General features: G+C 37.2%; 1 protein-coding gene across 1 annotated transcript in view; it reads right to left on the reverse strand.

Moving 5' to 3' along the window:
- Positions 1-1,750: 1,750 nt before the first annotated feature.
- Positions 1,751-15,808, reverse strand: part of LOC109474374 (adhesion G-protein coupled receptor G7-like) — an 18,878-nt gene continuing 4,820 nt past the window's right edge. The window contains exons 5-21 of the mRNA XM_019774666.1: positions 14,836-14,948; positions 14,211-14,269; positions 13,055-13,212; positions 12,441-12,569; positions 11,833-11,942; positions 11,213-11,356; positions 10,369-10,463; positions 9,561-9,683; positions 9,065-9,225; positions 8,432-8,622; positions 6,691-6,858; positions 6,184-6,293; positions 5,193-5,455; positions 4,019-4,109; positions 3,100-3,224; positions 2,223-2,325; positions 1,751-1,868 (exon numbers count right to left, since the gene is read on the reverse strand). Of these exons, the coding sequence (XP_019630225.1) occupies positions 1,751-1,868; positions 2,223-2,325; positions 3,100-3,224; positions 4,019-4,109; positions 5,193-5,455; positions 6,184-6,293; positions 6,691-6,858; positions 8,432-8,622; positions 9,065-9,225; positions 9,561-9,683; positions 10,369-10,463; positions 11,213-11,356; positions 11,833-11,942; positions 12,441-12,569; positions 13,055-13,212; positions 14,211-14,269; positions 14,836-14,948 (2,261 nt within the window). The remainder of the gene's footprint in view (positions 1,869-2,222; positions 2,326-3,099; positions 3,225-4,018; positions 4,110-5,192; positions 5,456-6,183; positions 6,294-6,690; positions 6,859-8,431; positions 8,623-9,064; positions 9,226-9,560; positions 9,684-10,368; positions 10,464-11,212; positions 11,357-11,832; positions 11,943-12,440; positions 12,570-13,054; positions 13,213-14,210; positions 14,270-14,835; positions 14,949-15,808) is intronic.

Below are 15,808 nucleotides of genomic sequence, written 5' to 3' on the forward strand. Positions count from 1 at the left end.
TTCAAACATACTGTAAAATGTACAAAACAGTCAGAAACTGAGCAAATATATACGGTGAGTTCCAAAAAAAATTAGAAATGATACCCATGTCGTAGAATACCAAAATCAAACGAAAATAAGAATTGAATCTGAAGGGTAATTTTATTGGCCAAAACCATACCTGGTGTCATTTGTTTAGCCTTCATGACCACGAAGATTTCATAATAAAAGCAACTCTTTTGCAAAACTTGTTATTCCCACGTGCGCATCAGTTTGGAGGTTCCTAAAGAATGTCAGCCATTAATCAAATCAACATGGCCTTACTTGCATTTCTTTTTCAAAACATAATAAGCACCGAATTTCATTTGTTCAACTGGATTTCCCCTGTGCGCCATTCTCTCATTTGCCGAAATCAAGACGCCCTTTACTGAAATCATACTACAACATGACGGACGAAATTTTAATTGACAATTATGCCACATTGACAAAAAAGAGTAATATGATGAAAGTTGTTTATAGGCCATAAATATTTTTCTATGTAGAATTTTGATATTGCATTAATATTGACAAAAAACATCACAGACACGGATTCCCACAGAAGGGTGTTCCTTGCGCAAAATATTGCCTATAATGTACATTGTAGTATTGGCTATATCTAATGTAAATAACGTAACATAAGAATTGATACATATAAGAACTGGAAAGGTAACATTTGCAAATTAAATGTATAATGTTTACCTTTGCATATGGTCTGCTCAGTTAATTCATACTCAAATACATTCATATATATATTGTCAGACAGGAGTCCCTCCTACTATAAAATTGCAACATTATGTAACCCAACACCAGTTACCATGGTGAGAGACGTAAAAAAATCAGGTCATTGGCCAGGTCAGAGGTTTGTGTTTGGAACGGAAGAAGAAGAGGAAACGTAGTAAAAACAAAATGTTTTCCTAATACATATAAGCAATGACTAAATAAATCGTATCTTACATACTGCTCATAGGAATCTTCACAGGCTCTGTCTTCAGCGCATCGCGTTTCCGCTGTCCTCGTGTGTAACCTTCCGCGTCGGACTCACTTTGGTCAGCCGATGGCTTCCCTGCTGAAGACTTGGCTGTACGATGTTCGTCCACGGGGCACCCCCAAACGCTAAATGTAAGGAGAACGGCAAGGGACCAAATTATAAAATCAAAGTGTGACCATTTTTTTTATTTGATGAAACTATGCAGCTGTTTTAATTAACGCAAATTTAAATTGTAATTTTTTTAAAAGAAAATCTGGCACATATTGTTAGCAGTTGTTGCCGTGGTGTAAAAGACGCTTTTTTTTACAGAATTTACGTTTTTTGTTGCAAGAAATGATTTTTCTTTTCTACCACAGAGTGACTATAGTCTTGCATCACAATCCTGTGAAAAACAAATTTATCAGTTACAACAGCAACAAAATACGTAAGTTGTTACCTGTTTATTCAACAGCATCACGAGTAATGGAGTACATGGATTACACACTTAAGGACATTTTTTTATTCATTTTCACTATAAGGAAACAAACACATAGAGCCTCCCTAATTGAACATAAACATTCAATGACTAATACATAAAGTAATATCTATAAATAAGCCTTACATAAGGTACCCCACTTATATTCCGATGCCTCTCCAGCTTCCCTCTCCGAGACGCAATTAGGTATTCTGTCTTTTGATAGAAAATTACTAGTTTTCTAAAGGACTCGAAGTTCAAAATTTTAGCAGACTAATACCTCAGGCTACTTACTTAAACCACAGGTCCTGGACTTCCTTTTGGCGCACACACTGGAAGAAGAAAATGAAGAATCCTTGCAGGGAGTTGAAAATGCAGAATAAGTAGGAAAAGACGATCCTACCATCACTGCAAAACAATTCAGATAATAAGACTATTAATCATTACCATTTGTTGCCGTTCAAGAAATAATTTTATGGATAAGGGTCGGGTTTTCTTCTCAGCATATGATATTTAACTTTGATGATTAATATAAATTTATTCAAATGATGAAAATATTACCTTAGAAAGGTTTAGTTACCCAATTTCATGTGTGTATAATAACTGTTCATTCTTTCATGATAACTTCTGTTACGGTGCAAAAATGTTTTTAAAAATTATGGAAACTGTAGTTGGGCTCGCAGATGCTTTTGTTCCATCTAAAAGCCAGCAACGTTTTCACAACATAAGTGTGAGATCCTGCAGATCTAGATCTCTACTTACTTGATCATGAAGAATCCAAAGATCCATGTAAGTCCGACCAGCACCATGACGGTTATGGCGATCCGCAGCTGCTGTTTGGTTCCGCCGTTTTTAGGATCACCGACTTTCCCTGTAAAAAGTCCAATTAAACTTTTATTTATTCACATATATTTATTGGGCAAAAAGCTTATGTAACACCTTCTACCGAAAAGCATACGAGTATTAAACACATTGACAAGGTACATGCATAATTACAAATTTTACTTATTACTCAAAATGCAACAACGGCATTACACGGTGAAACATACACTGGGAAGTAAATGCTGCCAATGCCGTCTCTACACTCTCTATCAAACATTGTAAATCTTTCACTTTGCCATTTTTGAAATATAATACGTGTACATTTAAATAATGTATTGTTAATGTGCTTAGGGATATATACAGCTGTTTAAACTAATAATACTTTGCGATAAATGACCCATTGGAAAGATTTAGCGTATCAACGAAACTCGTATCAATACTTCTTTTCCTAGAAAATTTACTGTACTATTATATGTAATGATGTTTTGCTCCATAAGTTGGTAGAATAATCCTTTGAAGTTTAGTGCACCTTCCTGGTCGACTAGTACAGTATTTATTTATTTATTTAATCTTCAATGACACCTGGGTAGCCCCTTCAGCCAATAGCTGATTTCCAAGGAGGCCCAGGAAGATTACAATATGTAAAAGAATAATAGATTATACAAAGTACATATAAAAATGTAAATGGAATCAGTATAACTGAAAGTTATACATTAATAAATGAATAATACGAACATGAACTGAGGAAATTTACAAGAATCATAACTTCAAAACATAGTCATGGTAAAAGTACCTGTAGATAGTGTAAAAAAATCACCTTTATTCCTGTCCCTACATGTCAGCTTGCTGATCACCATGATGTATACGATGGTGTTGAACAGCAGTATCAGTCCAGCAGGTAACAGAAACCCGAAGTACAGCTGGTTACCCTGCAGCCAGCAACTAGTCAGGAAAAGATGGTAAACAATACTTTAACGGAAAAGGTCAGTCATAATGATACCGAGTGATGGGAGAGGAGGCATAACATTTTCAATAGTGGCCAGTTTACAGTGTATATACCGGTGCAATAGCTCAATTGGTAGAGTACTCGCTTTGTAACCGGGAGGTCGTTAGTTCAAACCCCTACCGGATCATACAAAAGACTTTTTAAAAAATGGTGCACACTTCTTTCTCTGCTTATCACTCAGCACACATGAGAAAGAGTGTGGGAAGGTCAAACACACAGCACTACTAGCCCCCTGCTGTAGTGCATTGCACAACTGTGCCCAAGGGCTACAGAAATGGGTATGGGCACCACCCTGCGCTCTGCATAAGGGCACGGGAGACCTTTCCTTCCTTTTCAGTTTACAGGCCAAATCCAAAATCTTATCACTATTCGGGTGCTCTTCCATGAAAAAAATGCATTGAGTCTTGATAGTATGTTCTCTTACTAACAGACAATTTAATGGCACAACTACCTTCCCATTCAGTAGTGTATACGTACAAGTCATAATGTTTAGCCCCTCCCTACTTATGATTTCATAACTGATCTTAATAATAACGTTTCTACTAGTAAGGTTTAGGGATGATGTTTCATAGAAAGCAGGCATTTAAGACTATTTTTTAATACCGTATAGTTTACCTAGTCTTCAATACATGCACAGTTTCTTCCACATGGTTTGATAAAGGTGATTCAGTACGAATCTGAAGGGATGACAGATTGTTATCAAAACGCTAATTTCAATGTTAGAACTTACAATCTGTTACTCCTGTAGGTCTCATGTCCATCAGGGTAGGTGCTGGGGACATCCGCAACCAGAGTGATGATGGCAATAACAAAGGGGAGACCTGAAGGTATATAAACTTCTTTTAGCACATCAAGCTAAGAAACGAAAGCTTTTACTTTCAGTGCTGCACTTTAGTACAATAACATTGTTTCCTTAAACTTCGCCATGTATCGTACACAAAATATATATCACGTTAATTCTTTCGATCATTGATAGTATCTTAGTCCAGGTAAGGAACGATAAAGGGAATACTACCTTATTATTTGCTTTTTTTCACATGTTAAAGTCAACGCATTTCCTGGTTGTCTAGTGCGAATCATAAGGCCACAGCAAGTAAATTTTATGGATGACATCCGCGCGCGCATTATTTTCCCCTGATTTTGGAAAAAAAAAGAAATCTTGCTGCCTTCTGACAGTGGACAACATGCCGAAAATGGGCAAAGATGTATGTTGCCATGCTGAAACGTAAATGGCAGATAACTATGAAGAGAGGAGTCAAGAAAAGCTCTAATTTAATGTTTGTTTTTTTTACTTTGATGCAGTAATATGTGATGTTGGCTGTGTATTTGTGAAGTTCCCACTGAATCGAAACCATTTGTAAAGTGATGGAGTCAAAATTTGAAAATGTAGGAACCTTGTTTTTTTGGACCCGCCTTGTTTTTTTTCGCCCGCTCGCATTAGATTCGGAGTCTGCGAAGGATGTCATCCATAAAATTTATTTGCTGTGGCCTAATTGTTGAATTTCAAAGTTTTAATATGATGGATTATGGTAACTCTAGTGATTCTGATATTATACCAAAGTGTTTCCGAGATTTGGTTTGGTTGAGCAAAATATGGGTGAAACAATCATATCTTGTAGTATCATCAAAGTTCATCTGTGTAGTAAGTTACATGTTTAAAGTTGAAACTTTCGATCCAACACAAAGTGTGGTTCTCACCTAGAGCTTTATATCATTCACTCTGGTCTTCTGGTCTCAATAGACTGACCCGGGAAGTCTCAACCGTGACCTGGACCGATATGGTTCACAGGATATTTTTGAGCCAGTGTTACACTTCAGAGAAGCCACGTGACAAACCTCGCTGGGTCAGTCTAATGAGGACTGCCAGTGACTTGAAATCATACATATGATGCTACTGTACTCACCCCATGCTAAGATGGCAGCCTTGAGGAGAAATTTGGACACATACGCCCCCAAGACTTTCACAAAGGCCAGGTACATGTTGAAAGCTTCAACAGCCATCCACATGAAGACAGCCAGGAGAAAGTAGTGCAGGAAAAATGCCACAACAGTGCAGCCGACAGGAGAACTGGTGGCGCTGATGCCTGCCAGGAAGATGATAAGAGTTGCCAGTAGGGCCAGGCACAGGTTGATGAGGATGCGGTGTGGTCTGGTCTGACGAAGTTTCCTGGACAAAACAAAACAAAACAAAACAAAACAAGGCGTCTCATAGAAACATCACTTTAGGTTTCAGAACCTTGGAATGCCTACACTTGTTTTAGCACCATGGAATGCTAACAACAGTCTCAGCACCATGGAGTGCTAACACCAGTTATAGCATCATGGACTGATTAATCCAGTTTCTGCACCAAGGAATGCTTACACCAGTTTCTGCACCATTAAATGCTCACCCCAGTTTCAGTACCATGGAAGGCTAACACCAGTTTCAGTACCATGGACTGCTTACACAAGTTTCAGCACCATGGGATGCTAACACCAAATTCAGCACCATGAAATGCTAACACGAGTTTCAGCACCATGAAATGCTAACACCAGTTTCAGCACCATGAAATGCTAACACCAGTTTCAGCACCATGGGATGCTAACACCAGTTTCAGCACCATGGGATGCTAACACCAGTTTCAGCACCATGGGATGCTAACACCAGTTTCAGCACCATGGAATGCTCACATCTGTTTCAGCACCATCGAATGCTAACATCAGTTTCAGCACCATGAAATGCTAGCACCAGTTTCAGCACCGTGGAATGCTAACACCAGTTTCAGCACCATGAAATGCTAACATAAGTTTCAGCACCATAAAATACTTACACCAGTTTCAGAAACATTGAATTCTCACAGTTGAGACTACATTATATAATATGCTTCTTATTTTAAGATAATAAGATCAGCTTACTTGAATGCCAGATAAGTGATGAGTGTAAGGGCCAGGCTTGGGATGGACAGCGCAATTCCAATCTTACTGATTAAGTCCAATGTGAAGCTGTGCAAGCCCCCGTAGATGTCCTGAAATATTATGGCATAATTAGGCAACATCAAACAAAATTCTACAAACTTTTTGCCTTTTGTTTACATGACAATCTTCTCACCACCGTGTATCTAAAAATGGTGTTTCTTTTTTTATAACATTGACATAAATGTGTTTGCTTTCTTGGGCATAAAATTGAAGGTGGTGATACAAGATAGTCTAGATTCTTAGTTTGCTATGTTGGTTATCCTCAAAGAGATCTCTGTTTAGATCTACTCTCTTATTATGTGACTCAAAAAGAATCATGTATAATGAAGATTAAATGTCTTGCATCTGTACATAGGTGTGTGTTTAGTCGATATTGTGATAAATGTATTTTCTAAATTTGCTTTCGGTTAATATAATGCCATAAATACACATTTCCTATTGACTTACCACCAAAACAGCAAAGTTGGTGAGATGGTTGCACTCACACACCACCCTGCTGTTGTCAATCCTAGCGAAGTCACATCCTTCTGTTGACCAGGCTCCCCCTCCTCCAGTATTGAAGTCCCAAAACACACACCTGATGTTGTTTACAGTGGTGTTTGTACTGTTCTCAACCTGTGAAAAAAGGACTGACTTAAAAAAAGATCTGTTACCGGAAATAAATGCACAACAGCATCCGGAACTGTATTCATGTCAAAGTTAAGGCGATGGAAGTTTTTTTTATCTTATTTTGTTTTTATTATGATTTCGTTTCAGTTTCCTTAACTTCCATTATTATTTTTCCACCGTGAATACGGAACAGTACGTAAAAATAGTGTAATAGTGAGGAATTTTTAAATCCATACTTCGAGATCAAGGTGTACAGTCGACTCCGAAAATTTGGAGTTACGTGATATACCTTACAAAAGACAGTCACTGATTGAAGAATTTTCTACTAACCGTGTCATGTAAAAAAAAAACGGTAGTGACATTTTAACTTAAACAATAAAATCCTTCTCAAATATGATTTAAAGACTATGACTACAAACATCTTACAAGACGTGGTGACGGCAACTAAAGTTGTTTTTTTAAAACTTATATTAACCCTACCTAGAACGGGGGGGGGCTAAAAGTGCCCGCGGCAACTTTGATGTCACCTAGCATCTGAACGGCTAGCCGTAGAACGGCCAAACTTGGTGACTTTTCCTAGAATATTGTTGGCAACAATTCTCTATCATTGGAATAAGATAATAATTTTCTGTGTTGCCATGGCAACGGGTTTCTGACAGGCAGTTTTTGCTAAATTTAGTACTTTTCGTTTCAACAATAGAATTTTATGGGTTTTATGTCAAGTTACTCATGGTTTCTAATATTAACAACATCCCATATAATTTTATGTAAATTTTATCATTAAAAATGCATAATTTATGCTAATTTGATGACATCATTGGCGAAAATCCAAGATGGCGGACCATATCATTATAACAGGTATATACAGGTTATTTTCATTAAAATTTCATCAATACTTTTTCTTTTTCCAAAAAAGGTTTAAATGAAGGTCTTAAAGTATGTTTACATTGTATTTTAGGCTTTATCATGAAAAAAAAACTATTTTTGAAAATTCAAGATTGATGATCCAAGATGGCGGATATCTTAAATATGCATGACGTCATTTTATGACGTCACCGGTGTTGCTATGGGCAACACCGGACTTAGTACACCATAATATTCTGTCATAAACACTTTCGGTACAGTTATGTTGAATACCATTTAGTTTTCAGGGAAAAACCTAAAGACGGTTTTGGCCAATAAAATCACATTAATGACGTCATAATGACGTCATATTACGTCATAAAGACATAAAAATTGTAGATATGATAAATTTTCACTAGTACACCATTCTCTGAAAATTTGGTGGTCATACGACATACCGTTCGCGAGTTCTTAGGGGGGGGTCAAAGAGCCCCCCCCCGGTCCCGCCATGTCAAAAAAAGCCCGGTCTAGGTAAGGTAAATGCAACACAGGGGACAATACAATACTCATTTTCACCTGGGCGAAATGAGGAAAGTCGTTACGGTGTTAAGTGCCTTTCCCAAGGGCACAAGATCGGTGGTATGTCAGGACTTTAACCCGGGACCTCATGGTTCCGAGCCGAGCACGCTGCCGCTACGCCACAAGACCCCACTTTACAGTTGATGGATTTACTTACGATAGGAAGGAATCTTGTTACTACTGAGTTGGGGAGATTCTCGAGTTGGAACCCCGTGACTCTACTGGCAATGACCCTGCTGTTCACCCTGGTGTTCGTGCCGGTGAAGGAAGAGGCTGTCTGGTTGGACTGGAACAGCCGGCTGTTCTGATAGATGGTGAAACTTAGACGGACTTCCACATCTGTAGGATCTTTTAAATACATTTAAATATATTTCAATCAATTTCAATTTCCCATTTCTGTTTAATACTAGTATGCTATCTTGAAACCTATATTTAAAGCGTGGTACAAAGTTAAATGCTACAAAAATGACATGTATATTTGGAACAATTTTGAAAATATTTCTCTATTCATATTTTCACAATGACAGATAAAGCCAACCGTACAATGAGCCAATAAGTCGTGCTGTCCATTTACATGCCTTTTTAGCATAGGCTCAAATACCTAAAAAGCACATAGTGTCTGTTATCGATATGCAAGTAAGGTTTCTACTTTTTAAATGTTCCAGAATATTCATGATAAATGCCTTATCAAGAAATTAAAAGCTTACCACGCTGAATACGTATTGAGTTTGAAATTCAATCCGTTGCCATTATTTTAGTCGAACTAAACAAGAGTAAATGAGGAACCAACCAATTAAGTTTTCGTTGAGGAAAGCAACGACTGATCTAAGCTCTTCAAACAGAGATATGGAGGCATCCACTCGATCTTTGGGGATGAAGGACGAGTCAGAGTAGGATCGTACCATTCCATCCTCTAGGTCTTCACCACCTTCAAGGGATGCAAAACCAACGCTGAAAAAAAAGCAAAAGGATTTTTTTCTGATGTCCTGGTACTGAGACAATTATACATTTTAAATAGAAAGGAAGAAGCGTACGTTTATCAGTTTTCACAATTCACTAATTTTTATGTCATTTTAGGTCTCATGGACCATACGTTTTCAAGCTTCTTTCTTCTTGTTATTAGGATGCATTTTAGTCTTTTCACCTTATTCTTTATTTCTTAGATCTTGCTTGGAAAGAAAACACAGTCACCAAGCACAGAAAGATGGAGATAGTGAATAATAAGATAATAAAATTCCATATAACTCACAGCTAAATATTTGAATTGCCTGTTTCTGAAATATTACCTGTCGATCAGTTCCAAAGCTCCCATCTGGTAAGTTTCCACCCCGATGTTTGGTTCGATGCGGCGAAAACGGTTATTTGTCAAATTGACACGATCGTTGAACTGTTCAAGTGCCTGTACAATCCTGCAACGACAAATAAATAACATTATAGTTAAAGGCATCCAATGCAATTTCAGGGAGGCAAAAAGAAGTATTCGTGAGGAACTTTGTTGACATTGACGTTTGGAATTAGTTCTTAAAAAATCGTCAACGTGCCATACCTACAGTGCTTGAAATAGCATTAAAACAAGTTACTTAGGAAATACTCAAATACTGCTGCATGTGCAAACATTTTTGCTGGAATTTAAAAATCGTTTTTGTAGTGTCTTCATCGATCCTGTCGGTGTTTATGTATGTGTTTCACTAGTTTATTGATAAATTGTTGTATTCAATTTCTGTATGAAAATCTGGGCTTGTATTACATGTACGTATTGTCTGGTGGCAATATGAATAAGTGTTTCGCCACCACGTCCTGTCATTGTATGTTTTAATAAAAAAAATAGCCTACGATACGAAACAACCAACATTTCTTTGCAAGAGACATCGTTTTTTTTTGCCTCAAGGATATCTGCATGCTGTGGGAGAGGGTTAGTCCATTCTTCTACATTTAAAAATGACCAATGCTTTAAAAATCCACTGTTACTTCTCTGTACTCGCTTTGGGTGCCTTTATCAGAGGATATTCTCAATTACATTACATTTCTCAACATAAATTTTAAAGTCACATTTACATTTTCTTTAATGATATGAAATATACATGTATTCTGTACCTGGAGGGAGCTTGATCCTTAAGTTGACTCTGATAAAGAACGCCGTCATCAGCATTCATCATCTGATCAACTGACACAACAAAGGAATAGCCAACCTGTGTTCAAGTAGACATGACGAAAAGTAGTAACAGTTTTGTACAGAGTTAAAAATAAAAATAAAACAACTCGTGTAGCTAAAATATAAAACAAGTTGTGTGTGTGGCCAAAATTACCTCTTTTTGCTAGAATGTAAAGTCTGAAGGGCTATTCTGGATTTTGCCCAGGACTTGAGTTACTTTAATTTTAAGTTTCTTTTAAAATTCTCTAATGTTTATTTGAACTGCAATGCTATATATTTGAAGAGATGGAAAATAGGTACATCTAAAAAACGTTGATTTTCACGGTGATCTCACCATCATTGAACAAAGACTTTAGCCACCAATGCAAACACATCAAATGCATTCCTTTTCCTGTCCCCTAACATAAAATAAATTCCCCTGTAATCAAATTAATTGTCATTATTAGCACTCTACCGTCCCTCTTAAGACTGCTGAACGAAATGAAATGATATTGCTCGTAACTCTGTAAATGCCTCTCCTGTGCAATTTGTATATGAAATAGTTTAATGTAATGTTGAAATGTACAGTACTAATGTGAATGACTAAAATTTGATTTCCACTATGCTAAATGTATGTAATATTATGTAAATATTTTTCAATATGCAGTCTCCAAGATTGTGCAGTCGTTAATGTTTAATGTACATCTTTGAACGTAATTCAGCTTTCTGCTGCAATGTTCTTGATTTTAGCAATAAACCATTTTGATTGATTGATTGATTATTCTCTTTTAAAATATTAGGACTCACATCCTCATCTCCTCCCGTATTTACGATGTTCTCCAGGACAGTGGCGGTGTCTGTGATGTTTTCTGCAGTAAGTGATCTCCCCAAAGACGTCAGAATCTGTAAGTCTGCAGCAACTTCTGCTACATTATCGGAAGTAACAGGAACCTGCAGAATCAAGAAATAACGTATCTTTTACAGCCGCCTTCATTTGATATATAATGTTACAGGTACTGTATACATTATAAAGTATTCTTGTGAAAAGTAGCATTTGTTACAATGTAAAGTATCAAAAATTTAATTTGGTTTAACCAGTTCAGTTGCTTATTGTACCTATTCTTAGGGAGGCAAGCTTTCAAGTAATGAAAAAGGCCAACAATTGATCAGTAGCAAATGAAGATTATTTCATTCCATCCGACCAAATTAGAAATTGGCTGTTCCATATCAGACTTTTGCAGAAATGGAGCATCCAAAAGCTATTTTTAGTCCCAAAAAATCAGCTCAGTCCAAAATCATTTTTTTCAGATTCTGCAGTTTTGACATCTTAGTTGCACCACGTACATGTACAACACCACACGTATTAAAATTCAAACGTACAGCCTTGTCCAACGAAGTCCAGCAAATTTTGATGCTTTGTATATTACCTGTGCCAGTTTGGATAAGTTTAGTTTACAAAGAAATATCTCCGGGCTTGCCCAGCTAACTCCAGTCTGAAAAGTCCCCATACACCTTCGGACGGCCAGTGGAACTCCAGCTGGACATGGTTGAAAAGAATGAAACATTAAAAAATAATCTTTTATTAGATCCTATTAACTTCGCAAAGAAACATAAGGACCGTAAATATTATCATTGGTTTATTATCAAAACCATAGGATGCCTAATGTAAATACTTTGATTTTAGTTAATATAGTGAATACATGCCCGTTGTCAGGATTTTGAGAGGGGGGTCTCCCCACTGTCTGACGGAGCAGCACAGGCGCGGGTTTCCAGGGAGGGGGGTCCATGCATGCCCTCTCGGAAAAGTGTGAAAATTGAACCTTCTAAAATGGCATTTTCTGCGTTTTTAGTGCAATGGCAAAGTGAACAGTTTTTCTACAATTCCAGCCCCGACTGTGACACGAATCAGTCCATCTTTTAAAGAAAATCTTGGACCTTTAGATAAAAGTGGACCATTTGAGCCTTGTGGGGGCTCATTCGACCCCCCCCTTCGGCTACGGGCATGGAATTAGTCTTAATAATTAGATTTTCTTACCACTCTCCGTGTTGTTTGCACACCTTTGAGTTGAGTACACATGTTTGTCTGCTGCAGAGCTTGGGAACGTCAGGCTCACGCGATCCGAGGATGAGTTTCTCACAGTCACCGTTTCACCGTAACATGTTGCTGGACCAAAGCCAGGCCATAGCCATATATTAAAGTACGAGTACATTGTATTTTACTATATAAGCCCAGAGTTTCAGAAGATGGACAGGAAAAAAACTCCTATCTTGATATATAATTTTACAAAGAGGGCTCGATAACGTATACATGCATGGGTATGAAAATTGTGGTTACTTTGATTACAGTTGGCCCTTGAGGCACCCAAAAGATTAGTGTCCTTATCCCTAGTGCTGAATTACACACATTTAGAGTCATGCACATATTGTGTGCTACCTGTATTTCTATGACCATTTTCAGCAGCGTTCAAGTGGTTACATGAAAATAGGCCTGGCTGTATTTTTTTCCCCAAAATTTCCTAAAATAACATGAATGAGGTTACAGATTGTATTATTCTAAGAATGGTAAGCTTTTATGTAATTACATATAGCATCATTCCAGGAGAAGGTCCCAAATTAGTAATTTTGTCAGCTGAAAAGGATAAGACATACTTGCACTTAAGAGTGTCACACTTTCTGGATCCACACCGAGAAGTACAGGAGTCTGGGCAGCTGATCTCAGGCCGTTGTAGATACTGTTATACAGGTCCTTTTCTTGGAGCACAGAATCCTGCACATTTACATTCTGGGTTGCAATAACGCTTCCTGGTCTGCAGGAAAAGAATATGATGGTCAGTTTTTTTTAAGTACGTCAAGGCAAGCGACAACTAACAACTATTTTCTAATTTATCAGGTGTAGTTTCTTCTTTAAAAAACTACATTCTGATTATCTTTTTTGGTACATTGAATCAAGCCCTATCTCCATCTAGCTGAGCTAATGTTGTAAACTAAAATGAAATAAAATCTAAGAAATATGTAGAAGTCGTAGGCATGGAGGAGCTCTTGTGGATTAACCCAATTATACAAACTTTTGCACAGAATTCTGGCTCCAGTTTACAGAATTCTGGCTCCAATTCTGCAGAATTGGGTTAATACCCAATGGAACCTCTTGGATGCTACATATTTCTTACATTATTTTTACCAAAACTTTACCATATTAGCCCTTATCTATATGAACGGTTGCTGAGATATGGGAATTAGTCTGTACTTTAACTAGACGTCCGGAGTCGAACTGGAGGCTGTTTTAAGTAAAGCTAATAACGGTATTTTAAATCACCCATTGTCACACATTGACCAAAGTTACGGTAAATTACCTTCGCCAAGAATATTATGTTTTAGAAGAATCAGTGTATGTGTGGTCAGACCGTCAGTCCGTCCATCCGTCCATCTGTCAACGCGATAATTAAAAAGGCTTTAATAAATGCAGTGTCTTCATATTTGATAAGCGGGAAGGTCTTGATGAAGAATATAATTCAAGAATTTTTTTGCATAATCACTGGATATTTGCAACACTAATGATAAATGTTTAAAATTAGTAAATTATTGGGTTAGTATCATTTGGCAAAAGTACGTGGTCGTTGAACACTACTTTTTTCTCTATATCCACTGCCTTGTGCAACAACTAAAAACTATCTCAACCATGACCCAACCATTGTGTTCCCTCTAGATAGTAAATGGTTTAAAAGTTTCTGTGGCGGAAAAAAATGAAAATATAAAAAAAATGGTCAAGAAAGCAGGTCAAAATTACTATATCATAATACAAACTTACTTTACGTCCTTCACTCTGATTGATATCTGGCCTTGGACACTACTCGCAGCTTGCTGATACTGAAAGAAAGAGAAGTCTACTCAAAAGTCTTTCTCGTATATATTATTGTTTATCGTAATGAAATTGTACTAACGCCACACCCTTACTCCAAATGTGTAAAATGTTACATGTAAGTCTGTAAAGCTCGATCTAAACAGTCAAGCTTAATTTTTTACTTTTGTATGCAAAAGTACATGTAAACATGACTGACGTTGTAAGAATGGTTTATTATAAGGGAACAAAAGGCTGTGACCTGAAGCGAGAAATGCTAAACTATTTTTAAATAAATGTTGTTACATTGAAGATACTAGTATATGGTAAATAATTCTAACTTATAAATTTATAATGAACAATGAACGGACAATCTAAGGGGTATTGCTTTAAGCAGATGTAGAGGGACTTTCCGAACAGATTTTGAGCAGGTTTGCTCTCAAATGTATTTGAATTCTGGTTCTAACAGAATATCTCTCACAGATTATAAGGTAATGCATCTCAAAAGTTTGAGTAGCACATCAGTAGTTTGCGCAGTACATAGAACATACGCTGTTATCACTGCATCTAACTGAAACAGTTACTGTTGTCTCACCCAATTCTTTATCTCTTCATTGATGCTCTTGAAAGCAGCTGAACACGGGTCTGCCATCTCGGGAGTAAAGTCCCTGGCTGTTATCCTGATACTGGAAACAAACGTCAATGTGCCTGAAAAAACATACCAGAAAATATTTTGTTAATACTTTATTACTTTAAAAACTATCCATTTTTGTTGGTAATAATTGTTTATAATGGTATATCCTAATATGTTTTTACGTCGTAATCAGCCAACACCAGAAATACGTTGTGGGCAGTGTTGTGTATGTACAACGGTGTAAAGTTGCAGTCGTGTCAACTTAGAATGATATAGGATAAGAGAATAAAACTACATAGATATTTTTTTTTATAAAAATATCGGAGAACCTTCTGGGAGCACAGTGACAGTGCTGTCCTCAGACTCCATCTCTTCACTTGAACTTGTCACCTTACACTTGATCTTGTGAACACCACTTACAGCACCATACCTGCATACACACAAAATCACTCATACGGCAAATGTTAACTTTTAATGTCTACAAGAGTTATTATTTACACAACCATTTGTCTCACCAAGAGTGCTGACGTTTTTGTGTCTATTAGATACCTTTCTCAGAGCTGCAGACGGAAACTCTGTTTCTCGTCGCTTTATATAGACGATGTAGCGACACCTACATAATTTCCTTACCTACATAGTTGTAGTATTAGTAATAGCAGTAGTAGTAGCAGCAGCAGCAGCGGTAGTAGTAGTAGTAGTAGTAGTGGTGGTGGTAGTGGTAGCAGCAGCAGCAGTAGAAATAGTAGTAGTAGTAGTAGTATAGTTGTAGTAGCAGCAGTAGTAATAGTAGCAGTAGTAATAGTAGCAGTAGTAGTAGTAGTAGTAGTAGTAGTAGTAGTGGTAGTAGTAATAGCATCAGTAGTAGTAGCAGGAGCAGCAAGAGTAATAATAACTAGAAAGGCCAATATTTGCTTTGGAGCAAATACAGCGATGG

The sequence above is a fragment of the Branchiostoma belcheri genome, unplaced genomic scaffold, assembly GCF_001625305.1.
Source record: "Branchiostoma belcheri isolate BF01 breed outbred unplaced genomic scaffold, Haploidv18h27 scaffold304, whole genome shotgun sequence".
NCBI lineage: Eukaryota > Metazoa > Chordata > Leptocardii > Amphioxiformes > Branchiostomatidae > Branchiostoma > Branchiostoma belcheri.